The following is a 24,488-nucleotide window of genomic DNA, read 5'->3' as shown; positions in this document are numbered from 1 at the left end:
GCTTGGGAACATAGAAGTTTCTGTCTGTGTTCTGGGCCAAGCCACACTCCACTTCCTGCAGCTTCATGCATGTGAGAGTTAGGGATCTGCTGTATTTACAAAATACTTAGATAAGAATTCAAGAAAGGACAGTTGTGATTTAATTTCTTTAACACTGAACTTCAGAGGGTGTAAAATGTCAGGGGAGAAAAACATACACCGTTCTCTGGGAAGTAGAACTGAGTGGAGACCACAACAAATTATACTCACCCTCTGTTGCCATTAACTTCCAGCAAGAACTTTGACTTCAGACCAGTTTAGCCATTCATCAATCTCAGATCTATGCCCTGGAGCTCAAAATAAGGCATGAAGTACCCTTGGTCTTACTCTGTCCCACTGGCAGTTGCCCTTCCAGACAGCGTAGTGTAGTGCACAGATGACAGTCATACCTTGCTCACAGCCAGTTTGCTGTTCTGGAAACAATATTGGGACACATCTTGGAGTTGCTTCCTTGGATACAGTCAAGCTTTCATATGAGAGCAACGTATACAGCAGCTGGAAAAGAGCCTCGTGATTCAACTCTAAATTTATTATCTCTCACAGCTCTCAGTGGTTTTTTATTTTAAAGACTAGGTGAGTCTCAGCTGATGAAATAGATTTTGCGATGAATTTTGATCTTTTACTGAATTGCAACAGTGAACAAATTATTACAAACACTCGTCAAATGCTCATATCTGTGCTATAGAATTAATCTCTGTAGCTGATCAAAAGAAAACTTCTGAATGTAAGACTCTTTAGACAGGGAAGAAGCATAACCTTTCCCGTGTTTTCTTTTAAATCCTAGGTCAGACTCAGCCATCCTGTATAATGACCGGTCTGTGCTTGAAAATCACCACGTTAGTGCGGCGTATCGTCTTTTGCAAGATGACGAAGAGATGAATATTTTATTTAATCTCTCAAAGGACGATTGGAGGTAAAAGTGAACAGGGTGGCTGCCTGAAAACGTTGCAGCATCACCGTAGTCTGTTATTACCTTGTTTGAATGGCAATATGCGTTACTGTATATTGCATGTTAGTATTGCTATTGCTACCAGAAAAAGAGCTTTAAAAGGTGTTTGTCTTGCTTGTTTCTGCTTTTGGATTATAGTATACAAATTGACCCTTACCTAATTCTAAGTCTCACAGGGACACCCTTTGTACACATCCATTTGTAATTAAGCGTAGAGGTAGCCTGCTGTTCGTTCATTCTAAAGCATAAACATAACCTTTATCTACTTTGACACTCCCTGCCTGGAAATTATAAATGGGACTTAATGCAGAAAAGAATCCAGTCCAAAGAGCATAAATCAGTGTACTATGTATGCCAAGGTGATGTAAGAAGCTGTAATTTAAAATAAGCCTCATGCAACATATGATTTATGTGCCAAAATCAGCCCATGACTTGTTTTCTAATAGCAGACAGTTCAAACTGATGAGGGCTTTCAGTTTTTATGGTTTTTTTTTGATTTCCAAGGGGTGGTACTTTAAAAATAGCCCAGTGTGCTAGACAGGAAGAATCTTGCTCCATGGTCTTTCTTATGGGAGAGGAGGCAACTTGTGGCATCTTATGTGACGCACGGTGCCTCCTGCATACACTTAAATGGGATGCAGTGCTGAGCCATCAGTTCATCTTATTTAAATTTAAATGTGGGGAAAAGAGCCCTTCTCCAGGGCCTGGCTTCTAGCAAGCTGGTCAGTGAAGGCTCTGCTTGCTAATCTGTTTAGCCTGAATTTCCTATTCACTCGTGGACAGTGATGTGATCCTATAGCTGAACACCCAGAATAAAACTCAGGAACTTATGTGGCTGATTTTGATCAATGTGACTGTTGTGGAGGAGTGGCCTGAGAAATTCTATCCTCCAATATCGAATATAGTCTCATGGTGGGCAGCAAGCAGGAACTTAAAAAAAAAAAAAATCTGCACTGAGGTGTTAAAAATCTAATTTATTTTTTTAGCTACAGCTGGTAATGCCTTGTCAAATATTGGCAGCAAATTACTGCTTCATTTTATGTTGGCAGGGGAAACACAAGGAACTAACTGACTATAAACAACGCCCTTTGAGCCACTGTCTACAAGGACTGGTTGGATATGCTTTGTTGCATAGATACTGTCTTTAGGAAAATGGTCTGCTTTGGAGCTTTAGACTGGTTTTGCGTGAATCAAAGCTAGCTTCGGATGTTCCTCATTGATTCTGTAGTGGCAACGTGTGTGTTCTCATGAGGCAATATGCTTATAGACCTAAAGTTTCAAAGATTAACCCATCTCTTTAAGAAATACTGTAACTGCCTGAGCAAAAATATTGAGTGGTTTGGATTGCTTATTTGTTCTCTCTCAAGTAGGGCTTTATTATTTTGTAGCTGCTAATTAAGCAGCAGCTGCAGAATAAAGGCCATTATCTGGATGTGCTCTAATGCCAAAGCTAATGCCATTGTGATTTTTGTGTGCTTGTCCTTTTGACTGCCAGTTTGAAATCTCATAGGCAAACATTTGGGAACCACTGGAAACGTCAGCTGACTTCAGCAGACACTGAGGTGTTGAGGGAAAAAACAAGAAGCCCAAAGTTTCCCAGACTGGCACTCAAAAATAGGACTCTCAGTATTGAAGGATGCTTTGGGAAACTATTAAAGTGTGTTCAAATTTAACTTTGTTTTTGTACATACCTGACAAATCTCTCTGAGCAAAAGGTTTGAGTGATGGTTTTTGGAAAGCAAACTCTGAAGTGCCTTTCTGAGCTGAGCTCTCACTCCTTTTTTCACATTACTAGTAAGAGAAAATCTCATGGTCAGTGGATTTTGCAATCCTAGATGTCTATGTGGATTTTATCACTTTCATGGTATTAAGTCATCTGGTTGGGGAATGTATTTTCAGGAAAGAAACGTAGAGAATTAGAGCTACATTTTACTGTTGGAAAATAAATGGGCACAGGTTTTGTAAGGAAAGCAGATGAGACTAGAAGAGATCTTCTGGGCTACAGTCAAGGAGAAAAGAGTTGAATTCATACTAGTACTTAAGCTACATTTTTTTTTCTCCTTTTAAAAATAACCTCTGTTGCTTATTAAATATTTGAAAATCAGTTGAGTTGCCTCATTTCATGAATTCCATTTGTACAAGTCATCCATAAGTAAATGAAGAAATTATAACAAAGCCAGATCACAGTGAATTAAGAAAAGAAACTGCAAAGCAACAGATGCTTTCCAAGATACTGTTATACATGTCTTTTCTGGCACTGTATTTCATTGTTAATAATTTCCATGCAGTTTATTAAAACAGAGTATGTTTAGCACAAGCTCTTACCGTCAAATACAGGATTAAAAAGACATCTGGAAAATGTTTAGCTCCTTCGCTCTGTATTGCAGTACAGCTTTGGGAAGTAACCTTTAATGCAATACTGACTTTGTCAGTAAAGCTGCTTGGGGTTTCGTCCTTCAGATAATTCTGAGTCCTCCTTGTCAGTCAGTGTTATTCCTTTCGAGATTGCGGTGAGAAACCTTTAATGTTTATTAACTGGAGACGACTTTGGTCAGAGCCTTCTTTTGTCCATAATAGCTTGTGCATGGTTGTATAATCACACTCTTTTCTTGTAAAAGTTTGTTTCTGTGCGTTCAGGATGGGCACATGCGTGTTCTGACTGTTGTACCTTTAGTGAGAATGAGCCACTGAATGTTTCCTTGAATGTAGCATTTTTCCTGTTGATTTCTATGAGAATAAAATACTGAGACTTCAACTAGACAAAATGAGTGAAATAGCTCACTTGAGGGGATCTTATTGTGTTCCTAGCATGGAACCTGGCAGAAACCACGTGCAAATGCTGGTCAGAGCAAAAAGTAACAGCTGTGTGTGTCGCAGGCTCCAAGCCGACTGTGAAGCAAACCCAAGAAATAGAGAAATATCTATCTCCAGTTCTGTCTGTAATGTGTTTCAGCCTTACCTCAGCCTGGCAACAAATGCACAAAGTGATCATCCCCTGGTTTATGTCTTGTGAGATTTTCTCTCCTGCGTTACGTATGTCCAGTCAGTGTCGGTGTCCACGTGCCTTTCAAGGTCCCCCACGATTGTGGTGCCTGATGTTTGAAGTGACAAAGAAGAGCTTTTCAGTATTAAGATGCTTTATTTTGTACTGTCTCTGAAGCATTTTTCCTCTCTGTTTCAGAGGAAACGGTGTTCTGAAATATGTGCAGAGGTCAGAAAATGTGCATATTCCAGATTTGCATCCCTCAAAGAGAAGCTGGAGTCCGTGTGCTTGTGAGCGTGTGTACGTGCTGGCACTGAAGTCAGTGGCTCGTTCACCTGAGCTGAGCCCTTGGCTTTTGTATTCCTCCTGTAACATGCTACGCACAAAGTATCCTACGGAGACTGTTATGATGGAGTAGCTCTCCAGAGGATGTAGTGAAGTGTCTGCTGTTTCCCAGGAATAATCCCAAACACTAGTTGTTCCTGCAGCATAGTAACACCCTTTTCTTGTAAAAGTTTGTTTCTGTGCATTGAGTTCTCCCCTTCTGCTCTCTTGCTTGTATTGACAGAGAGGTTTGTGCTGCTGGGAATGAACCGGACCAGGGAACTGACCAGGACTGGCAAAAAAAAAAAAAAGATCCAAAATAGTTGAAAATAATTTTCTTTTCAGCCAGTATGTCATCATCTTGAATGCTTTTGGCTATGCAACTGATTGTACGTGAGGGTGGGGAGGAAGAGCTGGGTATACTGGGGGAAGAGTGAGGCCAGCTAATGCCGTCTTACCATGTGTGCAGAACTCCTGGCATGGGGGGACTCATTACGTGCCACCCGTGAGACAGATAAGCACACCAGTCTTGGGTCTGCACAGTGGTGGCCTGGGGCTGGAACTTGATCACAGCCACCAGAGACAAGAGAGACATGCTCAAAATAGACCACGTCCTTCATGAAACATTCATGAAAAGTGGTATCTTGTATTTTTAAATGAAAGCTGACTCATTTCTGAATCTCCCAAATCCTGAGCTGGTACGCTAACCTTGGGATGTTCTTCCTCTGTTAACCTGTGGATAGCTGAACTGAGAGAAAGAGAAAATAAATTTGTATTCTGTACTAGATCAGAATGTTCTGTGGTTTAAAATCTCTAGGACACCTGTATTATCTTCAAAGAAATTTCAACTGGATCCTAAACAAGTTTGCTTAACAAAAATTCATACAGGAATAGTTTGAATGAATAACATCAGGGAAGTAATGCAGGTTCTCAAAGGTCTTGACTGCATATATGCATCATATATTCTAAGAGATTTTTTTTTTAACATGCTGTTTTTCCTTTAATATTATGACTGAACTTTTAGCATAGGTATCGATCAGTTCTAGTCAGTTGGACAGAGATTCAGGTTCAAAAGTTCGCCTGATTCATGCTGAAGCTTTAAACAGGCTTTTTACTTTCTTCTGAGAATGCCCTATAAAAGAAATCAACTTGAGAGGTTTGTTCTTAATTGAAAAAGGACTAATAATACTAACGCGTCCTTAAAAAAAAAATTCTAGGATTTCTCTTAGTAAGGATTAGCCACCTGGCTTAATTTGCAGCCCTCCCACTCCTGTATTTGTGTAGAAAATCGTTCATCCTCTTCACCATCCTTGAAAGAGGGATAATGGAAGGTGTGACAAACAGGGGCAGAAGCACTGTCGATAATTTGCAGATAGACAACAAAAGAAACTGGACTGTGTCTGATGCTGGTTGTTGTGTTTCTTTTTCCTTGCTCCTCTCATCGCGATGCCATCCAAAAGGGAATTCAGAGCTCTAGTGATTGAGATGGTGTTGGCCACCGATATGTCCTGCCACTTCCAGCAAATCAAAGCTATGAAGAATGCTTTGCAGCAGCCAGAAGGGTGAGTCGCTTCACAACACCGCAGTGAGGGACTGTGTTTCAGCTGATGCTTTGCCATTGTGTCTGACTTCAAAAGCACCTCTCCAGAGGCCCTGGCTCTCTTTGATGTCCACATCAATTCTTTTTCTGCCGTTGAATTTTGAATGAATTCACTTAGGAGTGGACTGGCACCCCCTATACACACATCTCTCTTCTGTGCTGGCCAACCAAAGCCTGCAAAGGTCACCGTGTTGAGATAAGCCTCCCTGGGCATTTCCCTGGGCATATCAGGGTAACATCAAGGACATGATCCAGCTGAGTGACCGCTGTGGCTTAAGTATGACTCAAGGTTATAAGATCTGCAGAACACAACTTAAGCATTGTCCTTCTGCAGATGGTGTCAGCTGCCACCTCTGCAAGGGGCCTGCTCCGTAACTAGAGGACAGATGAAAACAACTTGAGATTCATTGAGAGAAGGACTAGGAAATAGCAGATGGAGCAGTATGTGGAAGGCCTTTTCTTCTTCCCAGTATGCCACTGGGAGCTGTAATATTGTGTCCACAGCTCTTCTCCATAAAATTTGTTTTATACTGCAGAAGTCTCTGAGTGATGGTAATTTTTTCACCCTTGACACAGGTCTGTCCAGAGCCTGCCGGAATTATACTTGTATCAGACCAGAGTGTGGCAAGCCACTTGGTCCTCTCAGAAGCTACAACTCTTCCAGCTATTTCATACATTCAAAAGCTGGATTTAAAAAACTAGACTACCTATCCCAAGAAAACATTGTTTACTGGGTCCTTGGGCTAGCCTCTCAGGTTATGGTTTTAAGAAATTGCCAGCCTTTTTTTTGTTCTGTGGAACCAGATGCAAGAATGTGCTTCTGACCTCACACTAGTTTTCTAGCAGGGGAACATTTATCAGGTACTGTCTAGACTCATCAGTGCCCCAAGATCAGGCCCTGTTTACTACAGTAAGATGGTAGGGACCAACTTCTCTTCTGAGCTGCATAAAATGCAGCCCGGCTGAAATGAGGAACACAGCAGCTCTTCAGACCTGCTTGTGCAGAGAAAAAAGCCTGGGAAGGAGCTCAGCAAGGCTGAGCAAAGTTTCTTTTTGCACTTCTTCAGGCCTCTATTGCAACAGGAAAGGAGTATGTTGGAAAAATTAGACAATCTTTCATAGTCATATGATTTTATGAACACAGAAATTATTCCATTTATATCCTGGACAAAGATTCTAATAACCTCATTTACCTGCTTAAGTGAGATTTTTGTCATTCTCCACTGCAAGAGCAGGCAATTAATTTGTTTGATTCTTTGGGTTTTCAGAATTGACAAGCCGAAAGCCTTATCACTGTTGTTGCATACAGCAGATATCAGTCATCCAGCCAAGGCCTGGGATCTCCATCATCGCTGGACCATGTCTCTGCTAGAGGAGTTCTTCAGACAGGTAAAGCTAGGGAAGTTCCTCTGCAGTTCTGCAGCACAGAGGGAGCGTGTAGGATTGAGCAAGGAAGTAAGAAAATATGAACACAGATCTTTTCCTTCTTCTGTGATTTTCTTGAGAACCTCTTAAATGATATGAAGCTTTCTCATCTGGCACCAGTAGCACTGGCTGTTGTGCCTCTTGGGAAGTTAGTGTCTGATACACTGCCTATAGATATAGACATTACCTACATAGTAGAAATTCTAGTTTGGGAAGCTAATATGTGTTTCAGATTAGCAAAATATAAAATATGTGGTGTTCTACTTTGCTGTAGAACCATAGAAAACAGATATAGGTAGCTGTACTTTATAGAACTGTACTTATATTGTTGGGGTAGATGTGAAAAATGCATTACCCTTGCTTTAGATGAAGCGAACCGATCCAGTTTATAGCCCACAGTGGACTGCCTGTTGACAGACCCACAAATCCAGACAAATCATTAAGCTCTGTGTGATAGCTATAAGCTCCCCAAGTGACTAATTAAAAGCATTTAAAGAGCTGCCTTAAAAAAAAAAAAAAAAGTAAAACTTAACAGAGCATTTAGGAGTATTTAGGATGTGTTTCACCAATATGAATTACTAAACAAAGCAGAAAACTAAGTGCTTAGTTTCTCTCCAAAGTTCAGCAACTTCATGTTTTACAGTAAATCTGAATGCGAAAAAGAAATAATAATTTTAAAAAATTCTAATGTTTTTTTTAAAATGGCGTCTGTTTTTAAAGGCATTGTGGGAATCCCTTCTTAATAAGGTCATTGGAAGAATTTGCTTTGAAATCAATCCTTTAATTTGTTTTTCAAACCAAGAATGGGTTTACTAGGTGGAAGCAGGTAGATCATACCTGCAGCTGTCTCTTGTGTTGCCACAGAGGAAGCTCATGCAAGTAGGATGATTTTTGCATACATTTTAGCGAAAACTCTGCACATATTTATGCTTTTCTAGCTCAAAACTGTGCTAGGTGTGTTAAAATACACAGCTGTGGAGTCCCCTAAAGACTGGTGAGGAAATTAAGATTAGCTAGATATGAGACCACAAAAAGCCCAAGTTTTGATCTGTTTTACACATGTAATGAAGCCAAATTATTATTATATGTTTTCATAAGAATAATTTAATTTCATCCAACAAATCCTACATTAGTTTTGAATGACAAATGCCTCTGCTTTTAGATAAAGCTTTATATAAAACTTGTATTCTAATTCCAAATTCAGATGCAGTATTAATTCCCTTTTCAGGAAACCCCTTAAGCTTACCATGAAGCATAGACTTGTGTTCATTGAAGTTATTTAGTAGGTAGATCAATAAATACATCCCTGCCTGGCAGCAGAGCAACAGCATGTGCTCTTCTCACAAGCTGAGAAGTACCACTAGCCAGAGAGGACCATAGTGATAAGAAACTGAGCTGGCCTCAGATTAGGTATTTATTTCCTTATGCTCTTCACCTGCAGATCTTCTCCTGTCCTTTCTGTTATACGCTTTGCAGAGACATAAAGTGTGACTTAACCTGTATCAGTACAGGTCCCCAGCCATTTTGGTTTCCAAGTGTTTTATGATGTGACACAGGTCTTTCTGCACCAAGTGTCCATGCTGTAGATGTGAATGATGCTTCTGAGTACAATAGGTTTTTTTTTTTACATTCAGCATGAGCATCTCTTGAAGCAAACATCTTGCAAGAATTAATTTGTTTTACTAATGCACGTTAGCTAGCCATGAGGGAGCTGCCCAAACAGCTCAGAAGTAGTCAAGTATCTCTTTGAGCAGTCAGAAAGGCAATTAGGTGTTTCTTCCTAAAGAGAATTAGACACTGGGGTTTTTAAGAGGCATAAGGAGTAAGAGAAGAATGATGATCAGGTAAGAGCTGGCTTTGAGAGATGTTTTTCCTGAGAGATACAACAGACACAGAAAAGGAATGTTACTTCCAAATATTTCTGTGTTTGGTTTCTGGTTTACCGTGGTATTTGTATATCAGACTCCTAACATAAAGCAGAATTGTTCTGCGATAGAAGAGTACTATTGCGTGTTGTTCCACCCAAAGCTCCAACAGGACTTGTGCCCCCGTTTCGTGTATATTACATTAACAAAAAGAAGAAATAATCAGCACTTCTTATGCCTACAGAATTTCTTCTCTGATTAGTTTGCTGGCTGTTTTAGCTTCCATTTGACAGTATTCAGAACACTGGCAAGAAGTTCAGCACAGTTACAGTGAGCTGCTGATTTAAGGAATTGATTCTATAGTATAGTTAACAGGCTATTTAAATTTGAATGCTCAGTGGGGAGTATTGTAACTATGTCATCCTATATATCTCCTTAGCATAAAGCAATATGTTATAGAGTGACTGAACCAAGTAAAAGGGCTTTTTGAGAACATGCAGCTTGAAAGACTGGAAAAAAATGGGGTTATAACACACGATCTTCTGCACCATCTTGTGATGTTAGAAAAGGACTTTCAGTTCTGGAAAAGCATGTTAGGAGTTTTGTACTTAAGCACTTATGTAAAATGTTGACAATGTCAGTGTTTCCTTTGGAATAAAAAACTAATCTGCGTCTGGCCAGCCATGACCTGTGAATTCCTTATCTGAAAGACTAAAAAAAGACATGCAAAGAAGTGCACGCCCTGAAAAATCAGTCCTGACACTGATGTTTTCTTGTGAAAGGTTTGCTCTGAGAACTGAGTTCTGCTTCGTTCACTGGAGAACTTCAGTGAGAAGCATTCTTGTGCTCAAACAGGCTTTTAGTTGATGCATAGAAGTACCAGGCAGGCAGGGAAAGCTCTCAGGAAAGATTCACTGGAATCAAGATGCTTAGTTCACCAACTTCTCCTTGGACTACAACATTTCCAGCCAGACTCAAATTCTCCACAATTTCTGTTTTTTAAAAAAAAAATCAAAACTTAATTAAAGAAAGTAAAATGAGAGGCTTTCACAGTTGTGACCGAAGATATCAAAGTGCAATGTGTCTTGTCTTTTCCTAATTTCTTCTCAATTTCGTTTCTCCAGGGTGACAAAGAAGCAGAACTAGGGCTTCCCTTCTCTCCACTGTGTGATCGCAAGTCTACTATGGTTGCTCAGTCTCAAATAGGTATGTCCCTTCTGGTGCATGCAAAGTGGCGTCTTAAAAGCAAAACTTACTCCTCCGTGTGGGGCTAAGATCATGGTGATCTTTCATCATTTGGAACTATGTTAAAGAGAGGAAATAAAGCACAATGGCATGATTTGCCCCAGATCAACAGTTAAAAGTTGAGGAGCCATTAAATTTGTGGTGGTGGTTCCATGCAGTAAACAAGTTACTTCTGATGTGTCTGTAGAGATGACTACATTGCCTCGTTATGACACTACTCCATGGTTTTCTGAGCTGTGAAGATGAGGTGCACATGGCAACATGTTGTGATATGAGCATCATTGGTGGATATGACAATGTAATGTCAGTCCCTTTGCTGATCTAGGCAGAACCTATTGTATGTTTTTCCATTTAGTCCTCCTGCCCTTTCCCTCCCACTGCTTCAAGCCAATCAATATTTTTCACTGAAGCCAAGAAAATAGCAAACCTTTTTCTGCTGCACTCATTCAGAAACAGAGATCATTTTACAGACTGACCAACAGTGCTTTCTCTACCTCTCCTCCAGTTATTGAGTGAAAAAATAGGAGAAGGACGAGGCAACAAGCCTGGTATTTGGTGAGAAAACAAGAGGGGATAAGTGCAGTAAAACTGGTCAGGAGGCTGGGAGCTAAAAAAGGCAATGGAAAAGGTGGATTTGTGTGTGGATTTTAATACTTAGGAAGCAAGTGAAGTAGAAGAATGTGATCTAACCTTGGCTGGAGAATAGGGTGCCAAATGGAATAATGAAAGAAAGATAACAGGGACCCTAAAAACGAGGGGACTGAGACCAGAAGCAGAAAGAGAGAGAATGTATTAAAGGAAAACAAACAGAAAATTTTAAGTATGAAATTTATCTCAAAGAACAGGGCAAAGATATCCCTGAACCTAGCAAAGTTCAGATTCGTATCCGTGGCTAGGAACCATTTCTGTTTAAAATGATTTCATTGTTGCTGTTAGACAAGCCATTCTCTGAGGGACCCCATCCCAGATTTTTCTGGCTTTGGAAGTTTAGATGGTTCAGCCAAGATTCTTGAATTTGAAAAGCCCGATGCAAGCTTGGCCTGGTTGCCAGACTTGCAGCGTTTACTCCTCTGCAGCAGTAACCCAGAAGTGTGGGAATGCGTGTAGAGCACAGTGCAACTGCTGAGGACGTTTGTGTTCTGCCAAGCAGCTTGGTGGAGGGAAGCAGCAGCAAACTCGGAGTGCTGCAGCCTCAGCTAAACCCTCATTGAGGACTCCTGGGAGCACTACACCTGCCGCGGTGCTGTGGGAGAAGATAAACTCTCCCTCTGTCTGGCTGGTGTGGAGGGAACCGCATGTAGAGACTTCTCTTTCACATCTATTCTATCAGCTTTCAGATATGTCCCTCACTCTTTAGGAGGAAGAGGAGTTGTGCTTCCCACGGGGTCCCTCTACATAGGATCATGTGTGCTTGGAAACCAGTTTTCCTTGTCTTTCTTTTTTGTGCTCCTTTGCTCAGGAAGGCCAGGAGAGACAAGAAGCTTCTGCACTGATGCCCCTTCAAGCCACTGCAAAAATAATGATCAATTAAACCATCACCAACACAATTCCACTTTATAAAAGAGGCACTCGTCGGTATGCAAAGGCAGCCTTATTTGGTCAGATGCTATTTGTCGTTACATTCAGTTTGTGCAGTTTAGTAATCCATTGACATTAACAGGCTACTCTCTATAAATCTTGCCTTCTAACATTAAAAAAATTTTGTTATCAGTCTGCTGCACGTATTGGCAGTGTCTTTCTGTAACGTCTCCTTTGTTAAATCAAAACCTCTTGTATTTTCTGGCTATCTGCTGAGGTAAGGCTTTCAAAGTTTTAGGCTAAACTCTCAGACAAGTAATCTGTTCCTGTTCATTTATTTACCTGATTAATAGCCGTAAGAAATTGTTCCCTGGAATAATAATTACTACATTTTTTTGCAAAAGCAAGTTCTTCTTGAATTCTAAATCGTGCTATTATCTGCAGCAAGCAGCCGTCAGTTCCCACAAATGAAAAACCTCTGTTCTTTGCGAAATAAAATTGTGCTCTTGGTCTGTCAGGGACAGAGCCTAGAAATCCTGTTCTGGTGGCTCGGTTTGTTTGTGGTTGCTGATTTGCTGCTCTAAGGTCACTGCAGATGCAACAACAGTGGGCAAGTATTTTTATTAACGGAAGATTTTCACAAATGCAGACTGAAGGTTTTGCAGTACGGACTTTTTCTGTGGAAATGAAGCAGTCTAACAGCAAAAAGTTTCTCAAAAGAAAGAATGTGTTTCTCTCCCGTTGGTTCACTTGATGAAGAAATTGTTCAGAGTTTAAATTGATAATTAAAAAAAACTGAGTATCAAATAATAAACCTAGGTTTTAAAACTCATTAGTGTTAATGCTAATGACTAATTTATCATCCTTTTTCTTCTTCAATAGAATGAGTGTGGTAAATATTTCTGGGCCACAGTGACGTACAGAAAGCAGAAGAGATTCAGGTCCAGAAGTCAGACTGCTTATCAGAGTAGGGGCGGCAAACAAACTGCAAAGAAAACCAGGCCAAGACTTGTATTTCCCAACAAGAATATCAGGAGTTAAAGCTTCTCTGGGTGTCTCAGACTGTAGGAAGCTTGTTTGACTGGAGATCAACAATGTCTTTGTTGTCATTGTCCTCTTTTGCAGCTGATGAATGTAGCGGCATCCTTTTATTTTTGTCCTTTGACTGACAAGAAAGAAAATTACAGCTTTGGAAAACACTGGATGAAGACGAATGAGTGCATGCTGATGATTTTTTTTTTTTGGTGGTGGGCTTCCAGGAAACTGTCCTCTAGCCATTGTTTGCCGTGGTGATGTTCTCAGGTGGAATGAATGAACACTAGACATGTGCCTGGAATCCACCCTCCACATGCAGTGTTAATTCGTAAAATCATCTTAGTCATTGGGGTACAAAATTATTTACCACATTCATTCTATTGAAGAACAAAAAGGATGGTGAAATGGTCATTAGCATTAAGAGATTTTAAAACCCAGGTTCATTATTTGATATTCAGGGGGTTTAATTAGCACACTAAATCACCATATTTAAATCACAGTGTCTTTAGGTAAGAAGAGAGAGAACATGGTGGAGGGGAGGCACTTGGCAATATGGCATAAGTTACATAATTATTATAAAAGTCTGAGGTTTTGTTTCTACGCTAGCAGATTATGTATCCCAACTTTATTACAATCCCCATTTTAAGGTAACATGGTTGAATAACTTATTCATGTTATAGGGAATAGAGGAAAAATTACCACTTATCGAAGAAAAGTTCTCCTAGTTCTTTGAGTTTGTTTACCTGTGGTCCCTTGTGTCACCTCTGCCTGTCTTTGTTGATGAGATGCAAGACTTCTCCCAGGGAAAAGATGCTTTCTTTTTTGTTTCTTAGATGCTTTCACCTGTACCTTTTGTTTATGTGCAAATGTGGAGTATCTCAGGAAGCGTATCCCACTACCCCACTGCCAGAGTTAGAGAGACATTCATGTGTCTAATATCCAAGATTTGCATGTCTCAGGATTGTTAGCGGTGATGGAGCAAATGACAGTGGTATTACTTGCCCAGCAGAAGTGACAAGGTACCATGGCTTGGGTTTCTTTGGTCATTAAGAAGTAAAGAGACATATAAACAGGTGGACACACATATGTATGTAAATCAAGTTCTCATCCTCAGGATTCCTGTGGCACACTTAGCACTGTTCTCAGTCAGTACAATTTCCAGTGTTTTAAAAAATTGTGTGAAGTTTGCTGGGATCATCTGGATTGTGATCCAGCACACAATTTCCTGTCATGGCTTTATACTGCATAGATTTCTGGTTAACGCTCTGGGAGGAAGGAGGTTCTTTTTTCCCTAAATTTGAATAGATAAGACTGTCTCAGTGTTACACATGATTCCGATGTTCAGGTAAGACTGAATGCGTATTTTCTCCAGATTTACAGAATGTTAGTATGAAATTCTGAGAACTTGCAAGTAACTTTTTAAATTTGATTAGGCTTGAAAATACACTTAATTACCTATCCTTCCAGAAATTTAGCAAAACTCAGAGGAGGGAAATGGAACTAGCAGGATGCTTAACTGCTTTGCACTCAAGATGTGGATCAAAGCATCTGTGAATTCAGGTGCCTGGCCCACATGGTTTCATCTCCTTCTGTTGTTCTGTTATCACCTAGAATCGCCAGGGTCTGTCGTAGAAATGTATCATGATCCAGTCAGAGAAATGATGATGTTATGAATGTATAATTAATAGTTGATAATTACCAAATCTTTAAAAATTTTAACAGTAAGGAAAGACCTGCATCCTGATGCGCCTTAGGAGGGATTAAGCACATGATTGTTTTCTTGGCGACCTGCAGCACTAAGAAATTTGCTGAGTGAAGTGGTAAAATGAACATAAGAAATAGCCCTTGGCCCAGGTGAGAACTTAGGGGAGAGTGTGAGGTACTGTAGGCTCCTCACGCTCACATTTTTTCCATGCAACTTGGATTTTCCTTCATCTCATGAGCTTATGGCCACAGAGCCCTTCAGTCTGCCCTTCCCAGCATTCAGATCAGAGCCATGTTCATCTCTGCCAAACTGTATACTGAAGTAGAAATTATTTGGTCCTTTGTTTTTTCCTTTCCTTATATTGAAAAATGGGGGGGAAGCATATAATTTTGTTTTATTATCAACAAGAACAAGCTGACTGAGCACTGAGGAGAGAATATTCACAGCAACCCACTGATACGCCATAAGGGTTTGCCTGTAACTCCACACCAGCAAAGCTTACCAGTGGTATTACTGTTATATTAATTTTCTGCTTTTACAGAGTTCATCTTTGAAACTGGGTTTTATCCAAATCCGCTAGGAATTTGGCTTAAATATCACACTCCTTGTATAAAACGAGTTCTGATGCATCTGTTTATGTTCTGATTTGTCACAGTTTCTTTCCAGTGTTTAAGTAGGTACCTTTTATTGCATACTATATCCAGGCTCTTGGGTCAAGGATTAATGTATAATTCCGTTTTCCCTTTCTGGTATTTGCCTCTCCCTTTTTCAGGATATAGTTTTTTTACTCTGTCTTTTAGAGTGTGGTTGTCTGCGATCACTGAAGCAGACTCTCCATAAATCCTCCTCTTGCTTGCTTGACTCTGCTTGTGTTTCTGCTCAGGTTTCATTGATTTCATTGTGGAACCCACTTTTACTGTGCTGACCGACATGACTGAGAAGATCGTGACTCCGCTCGTCGATGAAGCTTCCCGCTCCGGCATGTCCGGGTTCAGGCGTTCCAGGTGGATAACCGTGCACTCTCTCTCTTCACGCTGCACATGCTGCCATTGCACCCAGCTGCCCCAGTGCCCTCCACAGTACATGTCTTTCGTGTGGCTTAAATATGCATATCTGCGTTGCCAACGCTGCAGCTCACCTCGTGATGTGACTTTGCTGCAGGGAAACTCCAGCCCAGGGGAGGGCAAAGAGGGAAGGCTGGCGTGAACCTGAGCCGTGCCTCCAAAGGCAGGGAGCACAAATGGTTGTAGCCATGCAATCAGGTGAACTTTAGTGCGCTCTCAGTCACTAATGCCAAAGACAAGGTAGAGGGAGTTGTTGGGAGGCACTCAGTTCTTCATGTCTAGAAGTATAAATGGGATTGAAATACAGAAGAGGACTGAGAAGTATAAGCATACTTTAGTGACAGTTATGCAAATGTGTGAAGTAGCACCAGAATTCACCTGGAGTTTAAGAAGTCTTGGCCCATTCAACCTGCTCTGCTGTTGTAGAGAAACCACTCTTTTAGTAGTTTGTTGGACAGACCATGTCTTGGGATTCAAATGCCACATGGCTAGCGCTCCCTAGAGCAGGGCTACCAAGCAAGGATTCCCTCTCCTAGGTGACCTTTTCTCTTGGGCTGTTGCACAAAGAGCAAGCATTAATATCTTTCTATGTCAGTTATCTTGCTGCCTTTATTAAAATGTGCACAATGAAGTGTCTGTCCTTGAAAGACAACTGCATGGTCAGTAATTGAAGTGAGTGCCTGGTTTCAGTCTCAGCTGAAGTCACCAAGCCCTGGACAAAGGTGGTCCTCCTGTCCTGTACCTAATGGCACCCACTGGTGAATTTTAGGAGGTTCCTCCTTTGACATATTTGATTTCTAGAATTGTCTGACTCTCCAATAAGAGTGAAGATGCACAACAAAGGTAATGGCAACACTTCGAGTGATTCTATTTCTTAGGGACTATGGACACCAAAAAATAAGCATGGAAAAGCTGCCCTTTATTTCTAATACTGGCTCAGGTTGTGCTGTTTGCTTTAACATCAGTTGTCCTGCGTTGGGAAGAGGGGAAGGATAAAGGAAGCTTAGTGTTTGTTTTTCTTGGTTGACTCTGTTATCTAGACTTACAGCCATTATTTCTTCTCAGCTGTATTTGGATGTATGGGATACTGATTTCTTCTGTGTTTTGTGATCTTGTGCCCCAGTCTGAATAGCATTAGTCCCTCCGAAGTTAAAAGATCAAGTGTCAAGAGCACTGGGTCCGAAGGAAGTGCCTCACTCAACTGCTCCATACTCACTGTGGACTTCAAATGTTTTAAAACCACCTGGACTGAGGTGGTGCAGCAGAACCGGGAGAAATGGAAAGCTCAAGCCACCAAAGGTAACAGGCAGGCTTCTTAGTGAAAGAATAAAAATTCTTTTGACCTCTTCTTTTTCAAGCTCTTCTTTAATGAAATTATTCTCCGAGTAAGCACTATTAGTTTGAAAGAATCTCCTTTTCAGGGTCAAAAACCTACACTGAATTCAGAAAGATAGGAATATGGTGACTCATCTGTGCCTGATGCTCTTCTTACGTCTGTGTAAGTACGTAATGGAGAGGATGTGGACAATGGAAGGGAAAAAAATAATTGTAAGGGAGGACCCCTAAAGTCATGAGTCAGACTCAGGGTGGGTGCCAAAGTAGCTGGAACAGCATTTGTAGAGATAGCTTATCAATTTCTCACTGTTCATTTTCAAAGAGGTACGGACGATAGTTCGAGGAAAAGGACAGGGTATTCTGGATTCACAGCTGGTTTCATATTTCTAGTGATAACTTGGATGATGAATTGAGAGCTATGCTGCAAACGCTCATGCATTTGACTGCAAATATTTCAGAAGAATGTGAGGGCTGTGTTGGTCGAAAGTTGACCAGGGTTCAATGTTGTCATTCTATTGAAAAAAAAACCCAAACAAACAACAAAAAAACAAACCCAAAACAAACAAGAAAACAAACCACAAAACAGTCCTTGCTTCTAAGACCCCTCTGGCATTCTTCCTGTCATTCCAGCCTTAACAAGGCCCCTCACAGCAACGCTGTGTCCAGTTTTGGCCACTGTAGTTCAGGAAACTTATGGACGAGTTGCAGACAATAGAGAGTCCAGCAATGCAAATGATGGTAACTGTTGTATATAGCTGAGAAGGTTTGTAGCTGAAAGCAGTTTTCTGAAGACTACTGCATCTGCAAAATAAGGGAACTCTTTTTTTATTCAAATAAGCTGGGCTGTTAAGAGGAGAAAAAGTTGGCAGGTGATTATAACCTGATAATAGGTCAGACATTGGCAGACCTCTGTTGTTGGAGATCTTTCAGAACTTGAGAGTCATCTGTTGACAATGGCTTAGCTGTAACTGCCCCTTGCCTCCAGGGGCTGGATGATTGCCCGAGGTCTCCTTGAGCCCTGCAGTGATTTAGACCAGCTTTGGAACCAAAAAAAGGAGGAATGTATCACTCATTATTTTTTTTTTTGTCTTCACAAAACTGTGATACAGCTTCTTCTCTGAGCTGAGTGCTTGTTACGCAGACCCTTATTTAACAGAGTGTTGTATGTCGTGGTTTAACCTGGCCAGCAACTAAATGCCAGGTAGCTGCTCACTCACCCTCTCCCACCCTCTGGGGAATGGGGAAGAGAATTAAAGAGGAAAAGGGAAGGAGGCTGGTGGGTTGAGATAAAACGATTTTTAATGATAATAATAATAAAAATTAAAAGTAATAATAATATATGGATACATATAGATTGATAACAGTATATACAAACAAGTGATGCACAGTATAATTGCTCACTACCCGATGACAAACGCCTATTCTGTCCCAGCAAGCGATCCCAAAACAAGTAAGTCCTGAAACTGCAATCCTGGACAAGTGAGAGGCCCAAAAAGAGAGTGAGAGAGAGCTCTGAGGGATTAAGAGTCTGAGAGAGTCCCCCCAGAAGAGAGAGAGAGAGACCAATCCCAACTTCCCAGTCAACCCTCATATATATACCAGGCATCACATTGATGATTTGGAATATTCAATTGGCCAATCTGGCCCTCAACTGTAAGTCTAAATTCAAATCATAAGAGGAGTTGTGGGCCCTTTGTCCTGGCCATGATCCTGTTGTGCTCCTGCACACTGGCAAAACATGGGAATCTGAAAGGTCCTTGATGTCTCAGTGCCAACTATAAACATCAGCACACCATCAACATTCTTCTCATAACAAATCCCATACTTAATCAAAACCACTGAGTTATTCTAAGTGCTAAAAAGAAAAAACTAACTGTCCCAATGGAAACCAGGACATTGTATATCATATAAGTGGAAGGAGTTGGATTTTAATGTATTACATGGCCTTGGCTTCAGGGCCGATGGAAGATGTGGCGTAATTCTATTTGCCAGAGCAGATTGGTCCTCCTCTCCAACTGAAAGGTCTATCTAAAGGTGTGGGAAAGCACATGTTATTATTAAAATGAAATTTTCCTTTGTGATTCAAACTTGCCATTCAGGTAAAATCTTTCATGAAAATGAAAACAAAAACGTCTGCTTATTTGCCAGGGGCTTTTTTTAGCTTTTTTTTTTTTTTTTCTTGAGTTGATATTTACTGTTTCACGTTCTTTGTGGACCAAACAAATTAACGCTAACTAAACAAGCAAAGCATTGAACATGGCCAATGTCTCACAGTATAGCATCGTTGAGTGAATGAAGCCAATACAGTTAACTAGTTTTAAGGATTTCGTTTCAACATGTACCATATGTATTTGCTTGTCTACTAAGGACCTACTAGATAAAAATCCTATATGCAAGAGAGACCTGTGAGGAAATAAATAAAACGTATTTTACATTTCACCTAAAATAAATATATAGAGTAGATCATAATCGATTCTGGCTATTTAACTTCTAAATGTGCTTAGTACCCCCTTGCAGCGACTGCTTTGCATAAAGATGTTTTTCCTAAGTGTGCACCTGCAAATGTCAAGTGGATGTGCACACATTGCTGAACTAATGCTGCTACTGGTAATATGTATTGATGCAGTATTTCATATCCATTCTTTACAAAGTATCCTGACAATAAATGTTTGATTATTAATACTTTAGCCGGAGAGGAAAATGTCTTATTTTTTTATTGCCTCGTAAAACAGTCCTTCCAGCAGCTCCCAAGCACGTAGTCTGTGGAAGAATTTGCTGATCGCTCAAAAGCAGAGAGCTCCCAAGTCTGCATTATTAGACATGGGAGCCCTTGAGTAGGTCCTTTCATCTCTACCTTTCTGACAGCCTTTAGCCCTGAAGAGTTGATTTACTTTGTTTTTGCCAAACTTCATTGCCAATAACTTGGATCAGGGCCCCAGTTTATGGGTCGAAGATTCAGAATGCAGTCTCAGCTTCTGTTCATCTGAATTCATCGACTTTCACATATTTTCTGAGTTTCTGGGTGCATTTAGCAGAACGCTCATGCATGTGTTTTTTTTATACAAACGTATGGCTCAGCATACCTTTGCATGGGCTGAGGACTAAGGAACCATTCTTCAACTCAAAACCTTTGCTCAGCTGCTGTCTTGCCCCTGACTTGCAGCAGGTCCCTGCACCCCCCTCCATCTGCCTTACCTGTCTCAGCCATATGCAGCAGGGCCTGCTGCACAGCAGGAGTTTAAATCGCTGACCCTCGTCAAACCAGTGTCTTGCAATGCATCAGGATGCTCTGCCAATAAAAATAAGAATTATTAAGAAAAGACAGATAAATCGTTTATCTGTTGATTGACAACAAACAGCAACTGGGGATCAGAAGGGAAGGAAGCCTTATTATTATTATTATTATTATTATTATTATTATTATTATTATTATTATTATTATTATTATTATTATTATTATTATATGATTTGTAGAATTTGTAGAACACTGTATTCTCTTTGGTAATGGTGTTGTCCCTAGAAGCATCAGTGAGCTGTTTTTATCTTGAGTGTGGTATTTATAGAAAATTTCTCGGACTGTGTGGGCAAAGTAAGTGGGTTTATTACTGATCTCTTTTTGCTTAAAGGATCATCACTAAATAGTTACAAATTAAAAAACAGAATAAACAAACACCCTGATGTGCAAAGCACCGTTTAGATGAAGTATTTTCTGACACTAATTTTGATAAGAGGCACTCATCCAACAGTGCTGTAGCAAGCCCCAGTCTCCTGAGCTGAATCTCTCTCCTGTGGTTCAGGTGCAAAACACAGTATTTTTTTTTTCATATCCTCAGATGGGAGGAATCCTTCTGTGTACCATGAGACTCCAGGGAAAATATCAACATGCATGGCTGAGCTATCTATGGAAGCTACCATAGATTTCAGGAATGATTAATAAAGTGAGGGAAGCTCATATCTAATTTGATTACATTTTTGTGTGAGCTGTACTTTATTCATTCATGTATTAACTAACTTTAGTGAACTACTGGCAAGGAAACACAGATTGGCATTTCTTACAAAGACGGCTTTCTCGCTTTCTGTCTTGAATCCCATCGGTACATTTTCCACAAAACTGATTCTATTTCACTCATAAGAAGTATTTGACAAGACACTTAGAAATTTTTTTTTGTAATTTTCACTCGCTAGTCAAGACCCTGCTCCTGTAAGGAACAGAACGTCTTCCCTATAGGTGTCAAGAATGCTTCCATAGGACCAAGGTAGACTTTATTCAGTGTTTCGTAGGACCTGTTCATCTGCTCATCAGCTTGCACAGTCTCCCAGAAACCAGGAGATGTATCTATTCGTGATTCCTATCACAATTAAAGTGCAGTTGATTGTCCATGATGGGGTGGTGGGTGGGCTGGGATATTGCAGACCCAGAAATCTCGAATACAGACATAGGACTGTCACATCTGAATGCTTAGACTGGGTATGGATATGGATACGCTCGGAAGCTGTGTAAGCTGACAGGTTCCAAATTGAGTGTGTGTTGAGCTAATCAGCTGCTTTTGCAGATTAATTCTCTGTTGATCATGGGAAGTGGAGAGAAAATTGTGGACTCTGTGCCCATAGTCTGTGCGCACCCAGCCGGGTTTATTAGCTCAAGGGCTGCACTGAGGGACTGTGGTTGTGTCCTGCTTTCTGGCGTGACATGGGAAGCCACAGAACCTTTGCAGCTGAGTCTGTGAGTGTGTACCCAACCTGGGCTAGGAATGTAGTGGTCTCAACATCTGGAGCCGAAGTAATCTTGCATCCTATCTTATAATTAAGTGTCGCTTCAGGACCCAAGGTTCGGATAAGAACAAGAGCAGTATCTTGAATGGGGGAAATTAGTTTCTCTGTGACTTTATTTTTTTTTTTTCTGAATGGCAATATTTGGAGATACTGCTCACTTTTCAGCACTCACTTTTGAATTTGTACCTTTGAGTATTTGTGGTTGACTCTAAGACTTTTTGGGATGGAAGAGAAAGTACTAGTAGCAAAGGACAGAGCCGTAAAGAAAGGATAACAGTAAGTGGGAGGGAAGAGATTAGGAGGCTGGCATCGGAAGCAGCCTGGAACAAGAGGGGAAAAAAGGTAGATATCAAAGAACCAAGGCTTTTTACATGTTTTGAGTTAACTTGGTACAGAATGATGAATGTTGGTTGACTGATCATTGTGTGTCAAACATGAAACTAACCTTGGCACCACTGGAGCCTTCAATAGCTAATATCTCTTTCTAATTTGCCTTTTCAGAATTTTGAGGAACCACATTTTCAAAGGTGAACCTTATGTAGTATGAAAAGGACCTGCTCATAATATGCATTTAGGCTAACGGGCTGTTTCTTTCAAAATACTTTCTTAAATGTTGTCCTGTGCTTTTTTTCCCTTATCAGGTCAATTCCTACATTTATCTAAGTAAAAGCTGTTTGCATGTAAAAGCTGAAGTAGATTTACAAGTGTGAGCTGTATCATTCTTGTCAAATTGACTGATAATCGTGATTTCTTTCTTGATTTTGCTTCCCTCTTTGCTGAGGATGCAGAAGAAAAAGCTAAGAAAGAAGCAGAGGAAAATTCTCATCAGGGAACAGATGAAAAGAAAACAGATGAAAAGGACGAGAAGAAGCCAGCTGAAGATGCCATAGCAGCAAAGACAGAGAACAGCAAAGAACTAAATCTTGGGGAAAACAAAAGTGCAGATTCCAATAAGAATCATGTAAATGGGACTCGGCAAACTGGGGTGAACAAACACGAAGCCTCTCAAGGGAAAAACACACTTAGGACAGATAAGGGAACAGACTCTCATCACGCAGTGGGAGAAGAGAAACAGCATGTCCAGAATGGTGAGTTATCTTCTTCCACTGAAACATTAATCCAGCCCTAAACCCAGTATCTGACCACAGGGATAGGGGCACTTGATGTCCTGAAAAAGGATGTCCTGGGCCCAGAGCCTCTTCTTGGACATTGACATAGTCACCTGCGTATGGGAATTGGAATCTGTAAATTAGCTCTGAAGTAGTGTTCTTCCATAAAAGATAGGGTGCATCATACCTGCTTGGGCACTTTTGGAGGAAAGGAAAAAACTACTTATTTCATGGAAATGAAGCAACCTGTTAGAATACACACTTAAAAGCTGAAACAAATATTCTCGGTTCAATGAACAGCTTCATTGCTTGTGTAACTGACAGAGGAGAAGCCAAAGTTGGCTTATAAATTCTTTTTAAGGCAAATTAAAGGTAACTTTGAACTGAGACTCAGATATAAATATGTCTTGAGACACAGTATTTTTCCCCCTCTCTGTTTTTAAAAGTTATTTTATTTATGCTTCCTTCACTCAGTTTTTTTATTAGGGCAGTCATGAGCCTTTTTTTGTAGATTTTTTTTTTTTTTTGGTCAGAAATCTTATTGCAGTGTTTTAACTTGCTGTAGAACTGAGTTAAAGTAAGAATCACGTTTTGCACTGAAAAAAGGTGGAAAAATATTTGAAAATTGCATTAAACACTAAAAAAAAAATCATTAGACCCATGAGAACAGATCTGTGGTCTCTTGACCATTTCACTGTCTTTCCCTCCCCAGCTCCAGCTCCGTGAAGCCGTTATCAAAAAATGGCAGTACAGCCACATGTGGTTTGTCACAAACTTGGCTAGTATCAGCCAGTTCAAAACTAGCAAAAACCTCAGACTGGGAAGCATCCTCTTAGGAAAAGCCTGAGTGATCATACAGGCTTTGAAAGTCCCAGGCTCAGGCAGTGAGTTTAGATGGCAGCAGAGGCAGAAACTCTCTTTAAAACGTTCCTAATATGATTCTCATGTATTTGACTTGGCTGCTGGCCTTTCCCACTGATCCCTTCGTAATTGGGGTTTTTTTTTAGATTGGAAGGACTATGGGGATAGAGCTGTCATGCTCTGTTACGTGTGGGATTTTTCTTCAGACAGTGTTACGTGGGTGAACAGGAATGGATTCCCCAGGGAGACAAAAAGGTTGGGGACGTACGAAGTCCCGGTTAGACTGCATCAGACTTTTCTTCTGATATCCTTTGTTTTACATGCTTCTAACAATACAGGGGTTAAGTGTGCTCTAGTGATTTTGACAGTACCTTCTTCTGCAATGCCTCTCTGCTGCAGATGTCAAAAATGCTTTGAAAGGAATAGTAATGATTTCTGAAAATTAGTGTCTTCCTCAGGAAAGAAATTCTGCTCCTTAATTTATGGGAAAAGGCCTTTATGAGGTACAATCACTGCAGAGTCTTTGGAGGCTGATGAAATCTCAACAGTCATATCTGTGGGTTCAGCAGAGCTTCCTTTACGCCTGTATGTTAATATCTCATCGTAAAGTATTTGCCTTATTATTTCTCTGCCATTGTAATCCCTTTCAAAAAGATCA

The 24,488-nt window shown here is 40.5% G+C and overlaps 1 protein-coding gene across 1 annotated transcript in view; it reads left to right on the top strand.

The window, feature by feature from the left end:
- PDE1C (phosphodiesterase 1C) overlaps window positions 1-24,488 on the top strand; it is a 274,905-nt gene that overhangs the window by 214,259 nt on the left and 36,158 nt on the right. Inside the window, exons 9-15 of the mRNA XM_086614381.1 lie at window positions 824-952; window positions 5,756-5,857; window positions 7,164-7,284; window positions 10,310-10,391; window positions 15,572-15,692; window positions 16,876-17,051; window positions 22,649-22,948. Coding sequence (XP_086470507.1) covers window positions 824-952; window positions 5,756-5,857; window positions 7,164-7,284; window positions 10,310-10,391; window positions 15,572-15,692; window positions 16,876-17,051; window positions 22,649-22,948 — 1,031 coding nt within the window. The remainder of the gene's footprint in view (window positions 1-823; window positions 953-5,755; window positions 5,858-7,163; window positions 7,285-10,309; window positions 10,392-15,571; window positions 15,693-16,875; window positions 17,052-22,648; window positions 22,949-24,488) is intronic.

Source organism: Tauraco erythrolophus, chromosome 7 (genome assembly GCF_009769465.1).
Source record: "Tauraco erythrolophus isolate bTauEry1 chromosome 7, bTauEry1.pri, whole genome shotgun sequence".
NCBI lineage: Eukaryota > Metazoa > Chordata > Aves > Musophagiformes > Musophagidae > Tauraco > Tauraco erythrolophus.
The sequence above is the reverse complement of the archived record's forward strand: the minus strand, read 5'-3'. Positions and strand labels throughout refer to the sequence as shown.